General features: G+C 40.5%; 1 protein-coding gene across 1 annotated transcript; it reads right to left on the bottom strand.

Moving 5' to 3' along the window:
• Positions 1-1855: 1855 nt before the first annotated feature.
• LOC142946631 (complement C3-like) lies at positions 1856-20401 on the bottom strand. Its single transcript, XM_076088069.1, has 42 exons — positions 20325-20401; positions 19919-20114; positions 19592-19754; positions 19289-19380; positions 18883-18971; positions 17593-17675; positions 17419-17506; positions 17111-17213; positions 16757-16877; positions 16375-16490; positions 14798-14944; positions 14330-14429; positions 14117-14211; positions 13802-13993; positions 13477-13632; positions 13059-13188; positions 12167-12235; positions 11740-11860; positions 11537-11625; positions 11266-11405; positions 10652-10864; positions 10385-10448; positions 10191-10280; positions 9811-10017; positions 9061-9136; positions 8769-8928; positions 8560-8655; positions 7360-7510; positions 6782-6867; positions 6316-6393; positions 6065-6220; positions 5871-5933; positions 5635-5716; positions 5462-5510; positions 5241-5331; positions 5028-5117; positions 4840-4942; positions 4566-4655; positions 3430-3522; positions 3226-3309; positions 2227-2371; positions 1856-1997 (listed from the first exon to the last, which is right to left on the bottom strand). The coding sequence occupies exons 1-42, from the start codon at positions 20399-20401 to the stop codon at positions 1856-1858; spliced, it is 4776 nt and encodes a 1591-aa protein (XP_075944184.1).
• Between the last annotated feature and the right edge of the window lie 224 nt (positions 20402-20625).

Genomic DNA, 20625 nt, shown 5'->3' with positions numbered 1-20625 from the left:
TGGTTACGGGAGCCTGTGGTCTGAGGAAGAAGACGAAGATCGTCATTGGTTGGATGAAGAAGAGGAGGAGTTTGAGTTTGAAGACAACGGTGAAGTCTTCAGACGTCCTGGCCTGGTAGACGTTCCACCGCCAGAGCTTTGGCCGGGATGGGACGGACATCCTCCTCCAGACTTCATCCGGTTGGTGCACAACTTCTTCCTACGACCGTTCAGAGGACCCCAGCAGGAACCTCCTCAGCGTCAGCACCCTCTTCATCATCATCATGCTCCTCAGCATCAGGACCTTCCTCAGCATCAAGGAGGCATCGAGGAAGAAGACAGCCCTGAAGAGCCGACTCCCTCAACTTCCAACCTGAAAGAGGAGCAGGGAGGAGAGTTGTTCCAAAGAGCCCATTCGGTCAAGTTCTGGCCTTGGATCCTCCGGAAAGAGGAGCGGCGAGAGATTCTGGCAGGTAATGGCCAAGAGGCCGAGGTGGAACGATGACAGCGACTCCGATTAGGATTTCAGCCCTGTATGAAGCAGGACTGACAAACCCATCTGGAAACAGTCGCATCTGGTGACTAGATTTTTTTCTTTGTAGCAGTGAGGGCATCCAGCAGGATGGAGCTCTTTGTCTGAGTCCTGGAGTCGTCAGAAGATTCTCATAGAGGAGGAGAACTCTGAAGAGTTGACTCCCTCAACTTCCTTCTGTAACTGCTCCACAAAAAGGAGCAGGGACGAAATCTCCGAGGACCAGAATGTCCTGCTAAAAGGACCAGAAGGAGAAATGAGGAAGGCCTCAGAGAAGAGGAGACCTTTGAAGAGTCAACCTACTCAACGTCTGGCATCAAAGAGAAGCGGGTAGGAATACTGGAAACACCAAGGTGGGTTACTGACAGCACCTCAGATTAGGATTTAAGACCTGCATGAAGCAGGACTGACAATCCGTCTGGAACGGCAAGTTACAGTTATATGAGGTTGTTGTGAACAAACAATCAGAAGCTGTGACTTCTCCACAGGTTGCTTGCCAACTTCATGGTAAATACAGGTAGCTATTGTGCCAAGCATCTGGTTGTCAAGTCTAAGTAACAGCATATAAATAACAATTTTACAGTTCTTTTTGTGTATGGTCTAAATAAACAAGATTTATTTTGTTAATAACCAAGCTTTCCATTTGCTTTAAGCCTTTTTTCTAAGCTAAGAGCCATCTGGCTCTAACTACGTATGTGAGACTAGTATCAATCTAACTTTATATATTAAGTGTATTTTCCACAATGTTGAATTCAAAACAAACGTTTTTGGTCACTAGAAGACCATCACCACATAATTAAAAAACAGCAAATAGGACTATGACTAGATTAGCAAATGCAAATAGATAATGTAATTATGCACCATAAGATGAAAGGGAAGGTTTTCTTCTTGGGAAATTGAACAGTTGGATATTTTGTGTGTCTCAGTAGGAATACATCTGTTCATTGATTAATATAGTCATATCCATTTTTTGTCAACAATACTGATAAATTGATGATTTTTTTGATGAAAATGCCAGTTTATTACTGCTGCAGTTCTCAATAATTGATCTATACGAACTGTTCTTTTCATTCTGTATTGTTTAACTTTCTATGTAAGCTCGCTCAACAAAATCAAACTTTATTAAACTTCTACTTTAAGGTTTTTTTACCATGCTTTTACCATAACCAACATAACAGTAATCACTTTAATCTGTAAAGAAGACACAGAATTATTGAGACCATTCACTTTTAATCAATACAGTGCAATATTGTAGGCCCTTATATCCCATAGCAGGGAAAGTTTTACATATTAAGGATGAAAATCCAAAATAAAAACAATCTGAAAAGAACACTGTATTTTTGTTTAGTCGAGACATCCAAAGATTAGGTACTGCTGGACCATATCCGCCATGCCCAAACAGGTAGGTCTGTGTTCGTCAGTTTGACACTCTGCGTTGGTGGGCCAATACTCAATCCAGGTTCTCTCTCCGAGCATATACTGATACCTGAGGAGAGCAAAGGGAAAAATGCATTGGTTCTTAATCTGAACAGCTATCTGCAATACGATGGAACATAACATGAAAAAGCCTCCTCCCTCCTTCTTTACGTTAATTTACTCTGTCGATAGCAACAGAAACACATAAACAAGAGAACAAGAAAGGCTAACTTGATTTAGTAGTAGAAAGCAATAAAAACATTTAAATACACACACTTTCACACAAAGAACAAGCTTACGATTGGTCTTGGTCATATCTGTGAATATCTTTGGATGTGCCCATGATAAGGTAGTTTTTGCCTGTTCTCAGATCCAACGGCTCCCTGCAGTATGGATAACTGAGAAATGTGCGCAGTTCATTCAGAGGACGCACATCCTTGCTTCCTGTAATCAAAATATAAGAGAACATAGAAAAGGTAAGGATTAAACACAGAGCTAAAGGTGCAGTACAACACATTAGTGATGTATTGTCACATATTCCCAGTGCCACAGTGGAATCATGCTTCACAAAATAGTTGGACATGCGCTTATTGGATTTCTTGCAGAGAGTTAGATTGATACCTCTGTTGATATACCACTCTCATGACTGTACAGCAAATGTGCAGACGACAGCCGGCTAACTTAGCTTAGCATAAAAACTGGAACCAGTTAGCCTGGCTCTGTACAAAGATAACAAAATCCACCTACTAGCACCCCTAATATACTCTGTTTAATCAATACAAAAAAATAAATTGTTAAAATTACAATTAACCTTTTAAAAGGGCCAGTGTGAAGACGTTAAGGCGATCTATTGGCATTAATTAGTATATTTACTTCAAAGTATAATCATGTTGTTACCTCCGAATGAACCGTTTACAGTATATCTACATAGAGAGCAGGTCCTCTTCATTGAGTCCAATATGTTGCACTGCCATGTTTCTACAGTAGCCCAGAACGGACAAACCAAACACTCCAGATGAAGCCATTCATGCCGGCCACCGTAGTTCTCCTACACGCTTGACACACGGGAAAAGTTTCGGTTGGTTGCAATCTCTAACCTTACCGCTAGATGCAGCCAGACTGTACTGTAATATTTCTTGGCTAGAACCAACCAGTAACGTCCTGGAGTGTCTGCTTGTTACCTGGCAATGCAAGCTAATTTGGCTGGCTGCTACAGACATGTGAGTGGTACCAGTCTTCTCATCCAACTCTCTGACAGAAAGCAAATATTCACATGTCCCAAAATTATAAATACCCACCTTCTTTGATGACTTGCAGTACCCGCACTTTGTAAATATCAGTGGACAAACCTTCTCTAAACTCTTCCAGTCCCACTTTGTACACTTAGGACAGACAAGTTGCAGATTGTTAGCGGAGTTGCTTATACTTGCTAGTCTCTTACTCACACCAACAAACATTTTTTTGTATAAAAGTGCTTTATAAATGCAGTCATGCTCACTTACCAAAATTTACTTTTTTGTTCAATTCAGTCTCACAGATCGTAGCCGTGCGCTGATCATTGCTGACTTTGTTCTTCTTCTGCATATTGCAGTTCTCTGGAAATGCACAAAGTAAAAACACGACTGATGACCCTATAAAATAAATACACGTGGATGTGAGAGGGAGAGTTGATGGGTGAGTGAAGCTCTACCTAAATCACAATTTAATTAATTATTTAGCTAGACTGATGCTCTGATCCTACAGGTGCTTGTTGTCTGACAAAAAGTTGATCATTATGTTACAATCTGGTGATTTACTGTAAACCAGTGTTCATTTTGGAAGCTATTTTATATTTAGTCTTATTCAGCATTCACATGGAATCAGGCAGAACGTAGAAGCAGACGAACACCTTCTGGACGGCACTGGAAAAACAAACCAACAGTCATACGGAATATGCTGCTGTGGTGATGGAATAAAATATATTCAACAAAAGTATTTCATGTCCACTATTTTACGTAATTATCCTTGTAATGCATACAACTATAAAATGCAGCTTTCTCTTAATTTTCTATTGGAAACTTAAACAACTTTGTCCTTCCGTGAGGGAGCTACACAACATCTGATTGTAAATTCTGTCGCAAATGTGGACAGCAATGCCGTCTGCCGTTAACGGTATTCTCTGCCGGTCTTACCTGATTTTGCTGTCCTGCTCTCATCCACTAAAATGATATCTGGTTTGTTGTCTACCGTCTGCCTGATTGCATGTGAATGCAGCATTTGTCTTAGTCTTTAGATGAAAATGCTTATTTGTTTTAGGCATTTTCATCCTTCATAGTTTTCGTCAACAACTCAAAATGTTTTCGTCGACGAAAAGTCATTCAATTTGAATCAATTTTTAGTCAAAAATGTTTTCTCTCTTGATTCTGTCAGCTATTTTTCTTCTATATCAGCAAATAAAACAATTTTAGCATTATCCGATGAAAAACCCAAGTCGAATGATTAAGAATGCAGCTCAGTCCAGTCGCACCCACCGGGCTCAACATGGGAGCCAATGCGCACCGCCTAACATTCAACATGCTGTGTGAGTGTGTGTGTGTGTGTGTGTGTGTGTGTGTGTGTGTTTGAGACAGAGAGAGTAGTTTGACATCATCTTGTTTACCTTCAGCACATGTGCATTCATCATTTATACAGAGACGCATTAACATTCCAGCTTTCCTCTCTGGATGGTAGAATTTCACACAACGTGTTTCTGCAATGGTGAAGAAAGATATTTGAAAAGGAGTTTATGGTAGCTGCAGTACATCAGAACATTCACATTAAATACTTTGAAAATGTAATATCGACTGCTCATCCACAGTGTTGTCTACTCCGACATCTATTGACAGTATAGTACATGGAAGCATCATGTGTTTCTAAGTGACTTTAAGACTCACGGTCATAGTATTCGTAAACAGACACAGGAGCTGGTTGAAGGACGCCCACTTTCAGCTTCTGATGGACCCTAAAAGTGATCTCCTCGGGTCGTGTGTGAGAAACCTGTGGACAAAGGTAAGGTGGGGATAACACACAAAGAACAAGGCAGAGAGAACAACTGTCAAGGCAGGAAACAGGGATGTCTTACCTTCTCCAGGTAGATGATGAGTGAGCCTCTTTCTGACAGGACTGTGTTCATCTCATATTTCGCAATGGTGGGAGCACGTCCTCGGGACAACTACACACACACACACACACACTGTCAGACAACTTTCTAAACCTTATAAAACTACTTGTTTCTCCTAATAAACACAACTTGACTGAACTGTATGTGGGTATACATGTATCTGTCAGTTCTTACTAGGTCCAGGTCATTTGTGTTAACAGTGAAGCCAGTTAGCAAGCCAATATCCAAGATTGACATGGATGCATCGCTGTCCTTGTCCTTATACCTACACAAAGAAGACGGACAAATAACGGCATAAAGGAGATGGAGAGAAAGAATGTTAATTATGTTAGAAAATGATCTGTATAGCCATGTTACTGTAACACTGGTCAGTATGACATCTTTATTGTACTCACAAAACCTCTATTCTCAGCTTGTATATCTTCTCATCCTCATCCATGCTCTCTGCAGGAGCAAAAGTAATTGAGTATTTCGTTTATTCGTTTCTCATAAGGTTAAGGAACTTGGCAGAAACAAAGTGATAAAATGACAACAAATAAACAGAAGGAGAGGGAGCGCACCACATTACCTGGGAGGAGCTGCACAGACATGTTAAACTTCTCACAGTCACTCTCCTTTTCTTTTGGCAGAGCGTAATACAGCGACACCATCTGTCACATAGATAAAAGTGCATCGCAAAATGTGTCTTAAAAATAAAGTCCACACAAGGTTAAAAATGTATTTGATCTCGTCTGAGATTCAAAAAGGACAAATCAACAATCAACAGATGATAAAACTCAGAATCGGAAAACATATTGTGCTCACTGTCAACGTTGCTTCTCCTGAGCCGGTGGCAGTCACTGTCACATTCTGGTTTATGTCATTGATCTGTGCGAATTTAAATATGCACACAAACACACACACACACACGGTCAAAGATCAGCAGAATAAACCTACAGGAAACATCAGGGGTGGTGGTATTAATGAGTCACAGAGAGTTTGTTTGTGTGTCTTCTCACTCTAGCTGTTCTGGTGGTGTAGTGGTTGTCCCTGTTGAATTTGTACAAGTAAGGCCTTGACCTGCCCGACAACATGATCTTCACATTCAGATCATACTCTGTTTTTTTAGCATTGGCCCAGTACTCTGCTATTGCCTGGTACACTATTATGGTAGCCTAGAGAGAAAAAGAGTGAGAAACCAAGACTTAGAAATAAAACAATAAAGTAAACATATGATGGAGGTATCAAGAAGCAGAGAGGTCAGTGTTACCTGGGTCGATCCATAGCCTCCGCCCACCTTCTGCTGCTTGTTGAACCATCTCACAACAGGTCTGGCTTCTTCAAAGGCCTTTATTAACAGAAGGAAAGTAAATGGTTGACATTTCCTGTGGTCTGTGGTTGCATATTGATTAAAAAAAATAATTAATTTAAAATTGAGAGATGTCCTGATTCTGGTACAGTTGTATTTTAGATTGTAACCTGCCAGTTTCTAAAGTTTCCAAGTCTACCATAGAGCTTCTAAATCAGTTTTTCCTATTATGGCACAATCAAACAGCAGCTACTTGAAACTTGAAACCAATATTTCAAGGCATTGGCATTAATGAGACAAACATTTCATTGACTTTTGTTTCAAAACCCTCCACCCTTTTAGTGAGGCAACATGGAGGATGACTGAGTTGTATGTTTTTTGTAGCATGACATCCTGGTTAAAACCCAAACAAGTGGGGCGTGCTCACCTTGGCCTTGACCAGAGCAAGAAGAGCATAAGCTGTGGCCTCCAGAGTGTAAACACGTCCCCTAGGTGTCGGCCAGTGAGATAAGTCTGAGGAAGACGCACACAAATAGCTTGTTATTACAATGCTGTACCTTGAACACTGATAATTCCCCAATCCCTTCGTCTTAACATATTTAATGTTATAGAAATAAAATTAAAAAGAAGAAAGTAAAATGTCCTCAATAAAAAAAAAAAAGAGTAACTAATCTTTCTATCTTTCTACATAAGAGCCCAACTGAGAACAGATTATTAAGAACAATACAGATTCAAAAATATGTACTGAGCAGGACACTATATAGCTGAACAATAAAGTTGTCTAATCTGGTGGACAATCTATGTAAATGAGAAACTATTTCTAAATCACTTAAAAACATATCTTTGACATTTTTGCACGAAGCAAAAGCTACCCAATAATATTGCCCAACATACCATTGTGTTGGTCGGGCTCTGATAAACTTATTATAGAAATGAATAGTACATGTGTAATATCCAAACACTACAACATAGAATCTGAATAAGAATCCTGCTGTGTGACGACACCTGAGGAAACAAACTTGAAGAGGATCTCCCGGTTCAGTTTGTCTTCATTTGCCAGGGCATATGACGTCATGGCGACAGCATATGGGTTGGTGAGGCTGGGCAGACGGCTTTCCAGAGAGACCACTGCTTTGTCTATACTGCCTTGCAGAGTCTGGACGGGAAAAAAAAGGAAAGGAGAAAGGAGAGTGAGGAGAAAACAGTCGGATAACAGTAATCCATCCATTTTAAATATCCCGTTGTGTTCAGGAATGTTGTAACATTTGATCCTGGGACATTAGCCGAGTCCGGAATGTCCCACCTCCCTCTCCTGTGTCTGAGGCGCCCACAGTTACAGTTACTATTTGAGTGTGGATTTAATGCTCCATGGAAATGCCAAACCAAGGGTTGGCAGCAAATGTTGCCATTCTGAATGTGTCACTTGCTTCGAAAGACTCATTTTAGCACAATTGACCATTCGATAAACCCCTCCCAGCAATTGCTATTTTGGTTTAGCAACTGAAACTAGACTCGACAGGTCGTTCCACCTGCTGAAGCAGTATTCAAACAGTTTTTTGTAACACTACCTCCAGAAACATTACTCTCATTACCTAAGAAATAATACGTAGTATTTCCCGACTGAAGGTGTTTTGTGCAGCTGTTTATTGTTTTTGAGGAACTCCAGCAACGCAAGCAAACATTACCGAAGACAGCTTTACGTTACAAATATAGCTAAGCAGCCAAGTTATTAGAATTTATATAAACATGTATACATGCACGTATGTATGTATATTAGAATGAAACAAGTCTGATTGAACATTTTTCCTAACCATACTCATAATGCAAGGACTAACTAGCTCTACATTGCACTACAATATCCTCTTCAACCAACTCACAGAGCCAATGTTAGCTTAATTAGGTATTTATTAACAGTTGACCAAATCTGTGGCTAGAAATGCAAACTGAATTTGTCGAACCCTGTGTGAAATGAAGAGCCCAAGTATTTTGAATAGTAGACTTGCCCTGTCCTTACTGTACACTGCATGTGCAAGAACGGAAAGCTCTATTAGGAGTCACGACAGTAACTAAGAGACTTTGCAAATGGCGGATTGCTTCATCATCAGAAAGCGTTGTTTGTCCATCACTAGTGTAGAATCTGAAAATTAAGAAATAAAAGCAGTGGAGGGAAAAGAAAAAAACATCGTATGGAGATGAGGTACTCACATTAACAGTGGCAGCACATAGTGTGCGTGACTCCTGCATGGCAATGAGACAGAAGGCCGTCATGGAGGCATCTGAATCTACGCCGTGAACATCACCCTACACATGTACGGACACAAACATATTGATTTATATAAGGTTTTAGCCAGTGACATCAAATTGTTTCCATCTTGTTATTTTGTTATTGACGATAATGAAATCAGTTCACGCACAATCATCTCTACGAGGAACAGCCTTCCAACTTCTCTAAAAAAGCCGTCAGGTTGCTGCGTGTTGACAATCAGATACTTAATAGCGTCACAGATGTCTTTGCTTTGCACTTCCACCAGACTGTTGGCCATGGCAAACACCTTGGCAACATAGGCTGTCAGCCTGAGAGAGGAGAGGAGACGTTTAGTTTCCTTCATTTGCACGTGAAATACACCATCACCACATAGTCAGAATTTAGGTTAAAGGAGGAAGTGGAAACATTTGTATGAGTTCTTGGATATTTGAAAGCCTCACCAGGTGCTACTTTTTTGGTGGGGCCACATAGCAAAAGACCCATCATCTTTACGATAAGCAAGCTCGTTCTGGTAGCCTGGACACAAACAAGGACACACAACCAGTCTGAGGAGCCCCGTCACATTTTTCTCCTGTTATAATTGCATCTTTTAAATCAGTGGTTCTCAACTGGTCTGGCTGCGGGACCCACCATCACCCCTTAATGACAAGCCGCGACCCAAATCAAGGAACATTTTCAACTTCTCAAATGTATTTAATGAAAAGATATGGTGCAGTTTGAACCCGAGCTGAAAATGTCCTCTGCAGTCGTAGTAGTAGGGAGCTCTCTTGTGCAGAGAAATTGTTCCTGTCAGTCCCCGTCCCACACATGTTAAGGAGTGTGAATAGATGGCACTCCGCTGCATAAAAAATCCCCATCAAAATAAAAGCACAGGATTTTCTTTTTTTTCAGGCAAAGGCCCGCGACCCACTGAAAACGGGTCCAAAACTGGGTCGCGACCCACCAGTTGAGAATCACTGTTTTAAATGATTCTGCTGCAATACGTTTTTGTTTGTAGTTCAACTTATATAGTCTATGTATTGCATTCAGACCACTAATACTTAGTGTCTCTGCTTGGGGCAGTGGTAACATGCATTGCTGTCTCTGCCATACTGTTTTTATTTTTCATACCACTTCTGCAACATCAGAAACTTAAAAATCCTACACAGAGGGGTATCAATAAGATTCTTGGTATCTGTGTCAATACCTACCAGTCTTGATGTGTTGGAGGGCTTCGCTACGTTTCTCTAAACCCACACTTTCCCACTGGTTGGTTTTGTCCAAATAAGTTGTTGCAATGACAGGTAGAGTCATGTGGATCATGTTCGTTTCTCCAGGGCCTGAGGGTTGTCTGATCAGACTACCCATAGAGTTTCCGCTAACGGGGTTCTCCACCAGTGCAGAAACTTGTTCTCTCCCTGCAGTCACACACACAAACAGAAAAAAACGAAACGTTACAAATCAACACAAAGAAACATGCAAAGGTCCCCCACAACCAGTGAGGTAGTCATTAGAACAATGCCAATTTATAACAGTTCATTTTACAAGCACTATGTGACATAACGCGCCCAAATATGACATAACATCTCACCTGTCACAGAGATATGTATGCTAGTAGGTGTGTCTCGAACCAAATCTTTGTTAGGAATTCCACTGTTGAGAGTTTCTTCTTGTTTACCATCTGAAGGGACAAACAGTGGGCAAGTTGGGGGATCAATTCGCAAGTGATGAAAACACAATATTACCAAATTACTATATAATATAGCTATTTATGGGTAAACTCACCTACACCTTTAGTAGAGGGGTCTAGAGTTATAATCTGAGGAGATTTAACCAGTACACCTTCAGGCTGGAAAAACAACAGTTAGGACAAACATTACAACTCACAACAATATTTTAGTAGTCTGCTGGTGTGTAACAAAATACAATATGGCTTAAAATCTTCTCTTCATTTTGAAAACGCTGATACAGTACACATATGCATCAAGGTTAAGCAACTGATGTGTGTTTCCCTATGCTGACTTTAACACGGAAGATCGATGTTTCCCTTACCACCACCCGCAGCATCTTCCTGATTCCATCTTGGAGCAATGAATCTTTAACAGCTGCTTTGACCTCAATGCTGTATTGTCCTATTTTCATGGGAATAACAACGAATGGCACAGAGCGTGTAGTTTGGGGCCCAATTCTGACCTCCTGACGATACTTTCCACGTTTAGAGGCTGCACTGCACACATCCTCCTCCTCAATCAGATCCACACGCACCTCGAAAACAGGACAAAGATGGAGAAAGAGAATGAAGTATGTGTAACTGTCAAGGATGAAGACCCCAATTGAGCGGATAATAGAGATCATAGTAATCAGTTTTATTTTAGGTCCACCTACCAATGATGCATTCCTAATTTGAAGAAATGTAATGCTGTATTGTTTCCTTTGGGATCAATTTGAACTTGAGAATGGAAAGGCACACTGTTCCAGTTCTGGGGACCAACCACCATTCATCAAAGACGACTTAATTCGTTCTATTTCTTTGAGTGGCACTCGTTGTATGTCAGTCCAATATTTACTGTTGTTTTTGCACTTTTGTTTGAAATCGCTAAGAGAAATAATATCTTGATCTCATTGGCTCTGGCATGAAACACCAGAGCAGAGGAACACAGACTTACGGTGGCAAGATTGGGGCTGTAGTTGTGGAGGATTGCCGTAACTTCCAGCTGCTCTCCACGGACAGCAGAGTACGGCAGCTTAAGATCAACGAAGAATTCCTTCCGGGCAATTACCTCTAAGGGATCGCCAACACAGATTCCTTTAAGATGAGAGGGATAAATACATGTGATGAATGAGAAAAAAGGGAGAGAGAGAGAGAGAGAGAGAGAGAGAGAGAGAGAGGTGTAAAGGATGGGAGAGGTTTACAGGTTTTAGTCACTGAATCCTCACCGTGAGTTTGTGACAGACTAATGCCAGTGAACTGCCAGGTTGTGATTGAGTCTTGCAAAAAAACATTTCTCGTCAATGATGTGGTGTCACTGAAACATAGAAAAGGGTTAACACTTTGAGAGGTAAAGGGTAGCTTTAAATTCTAGTGGTGTCAGTGTGAAGTTATCAGTATATTTTGTCTGTGCATATTTCAGTTGACTCACCAGTTAGGTGTTTGTCGAGGACAAGCAGGCAGTTTGATGTCTAACCACAGCCAACTCTCAGAGAATTTGGTGCGAGAAATTATTTCATAGCTGTCAATGTAACTGTTGTCATCCACCTCACCTAAAGTGTCATTAAAAATGTTACTAAAATTGAATGGGACAGGGAGGGGGAAAACTGACAAGAAAAGACGGCTCCTTCTCCCTTCAGTATGAAAAAGTAGGAGCATAGATTAGATCGATTAGAAGAAAGTATGAAGTAAAAACAGTTTCACCTCACTTTTATCTGTCTACTAATACATAGCATGGCAAAGACGAGAACAGTGAAAGTCAATGGGACAAGCTGTCCAACGACAAACATCATGAGAACTGAGTGACTGAAGATGACTGATGATGTGTTTATTTGGGAGTTTAGAGCCGTGGTTCTTACTTAAGCTGGTTGTGACGTTCATGATCGTAGTGGCTCGTTTCCTCCTACTGGGGGCCGGACATTTCAATTCTGGAAAAACAGACACGTTTTTAACTTTAAAAGGTGGGAAGTAAACCTGATTTGTGCTTGGTATAATTGATGTGAAACTCTTTAAATCAAAGTGAGGTCATTAATCTGGTTGGCAACGTGGACAGGGTGAGGCTGTGAGAAAATTTGATCTACAATTGCACATCCATTTGTTGAAATGTTAAAACGTATAAATGCTTTATTATAATAAAATGCTAAAGGCAATATTCTAAGACCCCTGAAATAAGGGAGGGACCATGATCACCTAATGTGGCAGTCACAATAGTTCAAATGGAAATGCCTCAAAGCGTCTGTTCAACCAAAAACATATTATCTCACTTACGTCAGGTAGTATTTGACAGATAGTTTTGGCTTCATGTGCCATGTGTGGCTCTTTGTTTGTGTTGCTCACAGCCCTGAAGAATTAAAAACTAGACAGCAATGAAACAATGTCTCTGAAATCTATTTACATGCCAAAATACTGAAAAAGGTGAGCAAGAAATATATTGCAATTTGGTTTAAGATGCCGTTTTTACTGTCCACTAGATGCTTACTCCTAAAAAACACTAGCAATGAGTAAAGGGCTATTTTATGAACTATTATCTCCGCTTGGATGGTTTTTGTTTATTTGTTTTTGGAATCAGAATAAAACGGGATCTTATTCTGAGAACCTTTTGATTTTGTCTGTTTTTTGTTAGTTTCCCTTGCACCACCCCACCCTAGCCTGCTCTAGTGACCTCTCCTGACGTTACAGTGCCCACTTCTCCTAATCAGAGATATTTCATTGATACAATGTTCAGGGAAGGGGAGCGTAAAGTAGTGTCACCTGTTCTGTAGGGTGTCCCAGAACCCGTGTTGGACTGAAACATCAGCCCAGCATCGTAAAACACATGCATACCGTCCCTCCCTCCACCTGGTGTGCAGCCTGTGTCGTACTTCTCTACAATGTCCCACACCTGAGCAGGTCGGAAGTCATTCACACACACACACAAACAAGACGTATGGTTACAGTATGCAAGTTAAACAAACACATCTATAAACTCACATGACAGATCTGATATGTACACATGAACTCATGCAAGGTAATTTAGCTGCAGGACAAATTTACACCGGATATTATCTGAACCCAAAAGCTAACAAACGTGAAATTTAACAGGTGTGTAATTTTCTTTTACACATAGCTTTTTTAAAAATGAAACCCCTTTCAAATATTTTAAGAGATAAATATGACATAAAGAAATTGCCTTTTTCTGGGTGAGACGGTGCTTGTTGTTTTGGACGTAAACGCCTTTGTCAACTGCGAACAGTCCCACTGTGGCATCTGGATCTCCTGTGACCTTCAGAGCAAACCTCTTGCGGGGCTCATAGGAAGGTGTGGCTGTTGACGATTCAAGCCTCAGCTGAATGTGAAGGGGAGCTCAGTGAATGAGACATGCAGTTCTGTATTTGCTTAAGCAGTTTCATACACAAAAAATATGTCTGAGAAATTTACAAATAACTTCATCAGCTTGTGTGCGGGTGTTTTGTTTGCCCACTTAAACTCTACTACATCAGTGTTGCGCGTCTCACCGAGCCCATGCAGGAGTCCTTGACATCCACCCAAACAGAGTCTGATACCACTTCATTGCCGTTGGTATGGTAGTAGGCTATGATGCGGAACGATGGCAGCATTTCTTTGGTAACAGGAACTATCAGGGAAATCACAACTTGACCTCCTGACCTGTAACGGCCATTGTTCACCAGCTGACCTTTGCTCAAGATCTAGGCACGCAGATTTGAACATCAGCACTTATCAGCCATGAGTGTATATTTTACACACGAAGAGGAACGCAACCAAAAGAGTAATATATGTGCACACATGCACAGGTGTAAAACATCTCTCACCAGATATGTGATGTCAGTGTCATGGCTTTCCTGCCGGTTGAGTATGAGGTAGATTTTCAGGTTGTCTCCTAATTTCAGCTCCGCGGTATCCGCACCTGCAAATATGACATGTTGTGATAAAACACCCAAAAGATGTGGTGCATGGTGCACACTTTCCACTGCTATCTCCTTTTTTTTGTACCATCTGATGTTATATGTCAGGATGTCCCTCACCTATGTTGATGTAGTTATTGCTCGGTGTTGTATATGGGAAAGCTACCATGGAGGCTGATGCTTGTCTTTCAGAGCCAATAGCAGGATCGTTGGTCCTTGCCTGTAAATAAAGACACACACACACACACACACACACACACACACACACACACACACACACACACACACACACACACACACACACACACACACACACACACAGGGAAGCATATACACACAGTTCAATAAAGAATACTTGAAGAGCCCCAAGTCTTTCCTATCTCAACTTATCATGGCTGCTAAATAGAATGACAAACAGACATTACACTGACAAGATGAAGTTCACCTTGTGACATACTGTGCAGTAAATGTGCAGATGACCAATAACAGGGAGCTGCTCGGCTTGATTTCACCTCTTCAAGTGAACACCAAAAATGTTTGCCAACGAAAGCTGAAATTCAAAAATGGTAAAAGATTTCAGAGACTTACAGTTATTGTCAAGCGTGGGTTCCTTGCCCCTGTATTGATGGAAAGCTTTGCGATGCCATTGGCTGCGGTCACGCCCTGCACTTGGCCTGGATCCACCACCACACTCAAGCCTCGAGCCGGACTGCCGTCAGGATTTACAACTTCAACCTGCCATCAGAAACACAAACAGCTGAACATCAGAAATCGACGAACTGTCTCATTGAAACACATAATTTTAAAGGTTAAACTCATGTGATTAGATTAGTTTGTAGTTCCAAGTATCATGACTTAGTTCATGGTGACTTTTTTCTGTTTGTCAAAATCTGCTTTAACATCATAATGAAAGTCCACGACAAAACATTGATCTAATCAATAACAGTTATGAAGAGAGCATGAAGCAGCATGTGACTTGCACAATAAGATATACTGCCATCTGTTCTCAGAGTGACTGTATTTCAGTATTGTGATGTTGTCTGTAATGTTTTTTATTTAAGTAGAAATATAGCCATTTGATAAAATGGAACCAGAACTGTCTCTTGCACCCACACTGCTCCCTGGTTCACCACTGAACTCCGCCTCACGAAATCCCGGAAACGCAGACTAGAGCGACTCTCCAACAAAACCGGCCTCACACCCTAGCTTACAAGGAATACATACAGCAATACAAACTGGCTCTCAACTCTGCTCGCTCCACCTACTACTCTGGCATCATCCACTCTGGTTCCGCCAACCCCAAGGTCCTCTTCTCCACAATAAACAAACTCCTCAAACCTACAATCCCTCCCACTGCTCCACAGCAGAGAAACGCTACTCCTTCCTGTCATTCTACAAAGCAAAAATTGATACCATCTATAACCAATTGACCACTTCCAGCACCACCATGTCCAACCCTGTATCTGTAAATCCCCCACTAACTGACCGGTCACTCTCCCGATTCTCCCTCATCTCCCCCTCGGATCTCAATAAATCACTTTCTGGCATGAAGACTCCGACCTGTGACCTGGACCCTATCCCTTCCACTCTAGTCATGGCTTGTCTCCCGGCCCTCCGCCCGCTCGCACCTCCTCTCTGTCATCAACTCCTCCCTGTCTACTGGCTCCGTTCCTCTCGCCCTCAAACTCACCTCAGTCACACCCATCTTCAAAAAGCCTGGCCTTGACCCTGACAACTACAGACCCATCTCCAATCTCCCTTTTCTGTCTAAAATACTGGAACACTGGAACTCCCTTCCCCAACACCTCAGACATTCTCCGTTACTCGCCACTTTCAAAACTGCACTTAAAACTCACCTATTTAAATGTGATTTTAACCTGTAAAGTCAGTTATGTATGTTTCTTTTTTCTTTTTTTTTCGTGTTGTTCCTTACTGTTATGATGTCATCTATTTTTGTTCTTATTACAATTGCTTTTATTGTTTCTGTTTCTACCATGTTAAGTGTCTTTGAGTGCCTTTTAAAGCGCTATACAAATAATATGTATTATTATTATTATTAAATCACCATCTCTGTCCGAGAAAAAAATGTGTACGTTGCCCAGAAGTGCCAAGCCATAAGCCATACATCGGCTGTCAATTCATGTAAATGTAAATAAGTACTTTACCGCAACATCGAAGGGCATTCCTGGTTTGAAATATTTGGGTGTTTTCTTGAAGTGGATGGTGTAAGGTGATTGGACAATCTGGATGCTTCTCAACTCTGTCTCCACCATTTCACTACCTGTGTGTTGATACAGAAACCAAACACAGTCACACAAAAACTGATTACAAGAGTATTTTATTTTATTTATTTGACATCTCCTGATTTTCATCTTGATTAACGGATACAAAAATGTTATCTTGATATCTTTATTTTCTATTCTCCTCTCATTGTTTGGAGATTTTCAGACTCTAATACTGGTGGTAGTTAGTTGGTTACTTTGATCAAACACACTGAAAAGGCACACACACACACACACACACACACACACAGTCTCTCTTTCTTACCGCTCTCCGTCATCACGCTGACGGCCACAAATATGGAAGTCCCCACCAGTTCAGCAATGTTTGGGAAAGTCCATGTGATGTGCTCTTTCTTCAGTGTGACCACTCCATTACCGCTCTCAACCTAATGTGACATCATTTAAAAATGCATCTTCAAATACAGTACAGTGGTAAAGTCAGTGAAAAGCCTGTTTATGTCTGAACATCCTAAATAAATAATATATGAAGATAGAAATGTAACAATTTAGCTAAAATAACTGCAGATGTATGAATAAAAGGAAATTATAGACATTTTTCATGTTTTAGAGTCTTGCAAAACATAAATAAAATACAGCTAAAGTGTAAGAATGTGCTCACCTGTACTCTCTGAAGAGAACTTGGGAAGCTTTTCTTTTGACCGTCTTGCATAACCCCAAATACCGCATAGGCGGTCCCATCCACCTCTTGACCAAACGGATATCTGAACTCACAAGACAGGGACATGTTAAAGCCCACAATGAAGCAAAACAGAGAAATCTAAAACAAACGAACACAAATCAGACAAAAAAAAAAAAAGCTAAAGCCCCAAACACAACCTCTGGACAACACCCTTTAGTTTTCCTCCTGCAATCAATCTACCAATCAAACCTGATATCTCGAACCACAAAACAAAAACCTTCACATACACAGCTTTGATGTCGACGGTGAGCTCTTTACTGTCCACGTAGAAGAAGGAACTCATAGATGTCAGTTTAACCTCAAAACTGGGCAGCACTGCAAAATGGAAAACATTTTATTTTGTGTCCAATCAGGTAAAAAAAATGTGTGAATGTTGTAGGTTTGTGCAGGTAATGACTCACCGTATTCTTTGACCTCGAACTCTGCAGAATAGCTCTGCTGTGGGTTGCTGTGGAACTTTGTCACCACCTTCCACAGTCCTGGACTACACACGCACACGCACACACACACACACACAATTAAATTGATAATTTAGAGACTGAAAGTAACACAGGAACAGACTTCAGATTGCGTGAAGTTATATATACATATTTACATCTTACACAAATTGAGATGTAGGCCTACACAACAGAGCTGCAAGAAAAGGTTTTTTTAGTTTTCAGGTTGCCTTTGCACGAGATAGAAAGGGTGTAGTACTTTTATTTTATGCTTTTTTAGGCTGATTAGTTTTAGTTTATAGGGATTAAATGTATTTCTGTCCATTAACAATCAATATTTAGATCTTAAAAGAAAAATTGATCTTGAGTTTAAAGGAAGAGTTTAACATTTCGTTGGAGAGTTAAATAAGATCATCACCACTCTCGTGTCTAACAGTGGTAACAATCTTCCCATCTAAGTAACCCTCTGCCTAAAAGCACATGAGCTATTTCCCAAAATGTCAAACTCTTGCTTTATTACATTCAAATTTACTACACCCTGATTTCCAGAGTAACACTAGATGTTCTACTCAAAAGCAAAGATGGCAGCTGCTGCTACTCTGCTAGCTAAGCTAGTTGACCTTTGAACAGGTCTAGTTTATCTTAGCTGTTTGCCTGCTGTCTCATTTAATTATGTCATGTAATACATTTTATATACCAAAATGTTGGTTTATCAAATTAATATTTTTCAATTATATATACTACAGATACAGGTTGGGTCAAAAGTATCTAGATCTTGCTTTAGTGAAGATGAGCTATGTGAAAATCTTCCCAACAACACGTTGAAGATATATTACTATCACAGCCAGGCTCTTATAACATTAGCAAATGGAGTTACATTAACACAACTCTTTTCTCCAGTTCATGTCTCTTTTCCTACATCCAGTTGTGCTGAACTAGTATTCTTTAATTCATCGGATGGCCATAATTGTCTCAAATGAAAAGTCTCGGTATTCAGTGTGTCTCCACACTTTATACACTGTATGACTTACATACTTCTATTTAGTTGCTGTCCAAACACTAAATTAGCAACATGGAAATTAATTGTAAAAAGCGCAACATAAACATGTTAAAATATAGGCTACTTTGCATAATCCTAAATGATTTGACCTTTTGAGATGAATTTACCTGCTATCCATATGTATCCAGAGTGTAAATACAGCACTTAACAACAAAATGTATGAAAATGTAATTTAAATAAGATAAACTACTAACCTGACAATTTCAGCAAGTTGGTAATCTCCAGAGTAGATCCCTGATCTCAAAGAGACTGAATCAATTGGTAAAATGGTGCCTTCAGGGGTCTAAAAATGAACAATTTTCAATAACCATTAAGAGAGAGCCGTGGTAAGTTACAAATGAATTCAGTAAATCCATGAAATATTTTAAGTATGTCTTTTGTCTACAATCCGCCATCCTCGTCAACGTCTATATTGACCATAGACGGTATGATATTGACACTTTTTTCAGCTATTTCTAAAATGTGTTTGTCTCCAACTGAAGGAAAAGGCTGCGCAAATCCACCACTAGAGGGAGATATACATGTATTTGTACTCCCAGATAGGGCTTATTATATGATATCACTTTCAATTCTGTGCTTATCATAGATACATCACAATACCACAATCTCGATGGAAATAGCATCAGTTTGGGTTGCATCATCCCTCTCTACTGGCTTCATACGAGGCGTCACTGCAAACATCCTGTAAAGAACTGACAGAGAGAGAAAGAGGTTAATTTTGCTGAACGGTGTATCTATTTTGGGTCATGTGACAGTTTAAAAACGTTTTGGAAAAAAAGGGTTCTTTCACTTCACTGTAATTTAATAAAATCATTCAATTTGAATGACACTTCAATAATGACACTTAAAGATATTCTCACAGAAGTAGGTGTGTTTTGAGCACTGATGCAGATTTGAACTCACCTTTGCTGTTGGGGGTGTAGAGCGTCTTATCAGTCTGTATGAAGATGTACCCGGACTGAAAGGACACTAAGACCACTTTCTCCAGCAGTCGGTCAGGAAACTGAGCTTGCAGGTACACGAACTGCTTCATGCTGGCATCCTTACTGAAGTCTCCAGCAGGGATCTGAAACCAGTATGAAGAGACACCAGTAGTGCATCAGTAGCAGGGGTAGGGTGGTCTACATCATGTGCATTTCTGGATTCATTTATAGATTATTTGTGGCCATGTTAGAAAATGAAGCCAATATAATAACTTAATTACATATACAGTGACGGTATTTAAATTACCGTTATTTGTCCAAGCTGCTGGAAGTTATTTGCAGCACTAAGTGTCACAGATGTAGTTGCCAGCCTTTGGTTTTTGGTCGGATGGTTCATCACGCTGATTTCAACATTGATGTCTGCTCCAGTGCAGTCTTGACACTCCACAAAGATATTTTCTGCTGTACCTACACGCAACAAGTTGGAAGCAGACAACACCTTCCTGCAGAGCAGCGGTGAGAGAGGAATATACGGAGTAATAATTATATTCTGTAGTCACTGTGTATCGTTCTTGCTCCCATTACAGTTCAACCAATAATAATGTGAATATCAGGAAGATGAACAGATGAACAAACTGCATATTTTAGCGCCGTTTTGGGTGAATGAATTCAAACCCTGGGGCAGTGTTTAAAGGAAAGGCAGGTCTACTTACAATGGAGCTCCATCAGCCAGAGAAGTCAGGGAGGCCAAGGCCACAGAGGCCACCAGCCACAGCAGAGTCCTGCTCATCCTCTTAACTGATCCTGATCCGCAGTCAATGGAGACCGTCACTGTACTGCACCCTGTGTTTCTGCACGCATGTATGAACACAAACACACATTATCGTTATCATTATTTCCCATCAGCAGTTGAGAAACTGTTGAGTTTGGATGAACTTTGTCTCTGCTCTGAAGAAGAAGATAAACAGTAGAAAATCAATGAAGGTGTAAACAGTTGAATGAACTGTTCACTGC

The sequence above is a fragment of the Anarhichas minor genome, unplaced genomic scaffold, assembly GCF_050575085.1.
Source record: "Anarhichas minor isolate MPS153535 unplaced genomic scaffold, ASM5057508v1 ptg000010l, whole genome shotgun sequence".
NCBI classification, from domain to species: domain Eukaryota; kingdom Metazoa; phylum Chordata; class Actinopteri; order Perciformes; family Anarhichadidae; genus Anarhichas; species Anarhichas minor.
Note: the sequence above shows the minus strand (reverse complement) of the source record. Positions and strands in the feature narration are given on the sequence as shown.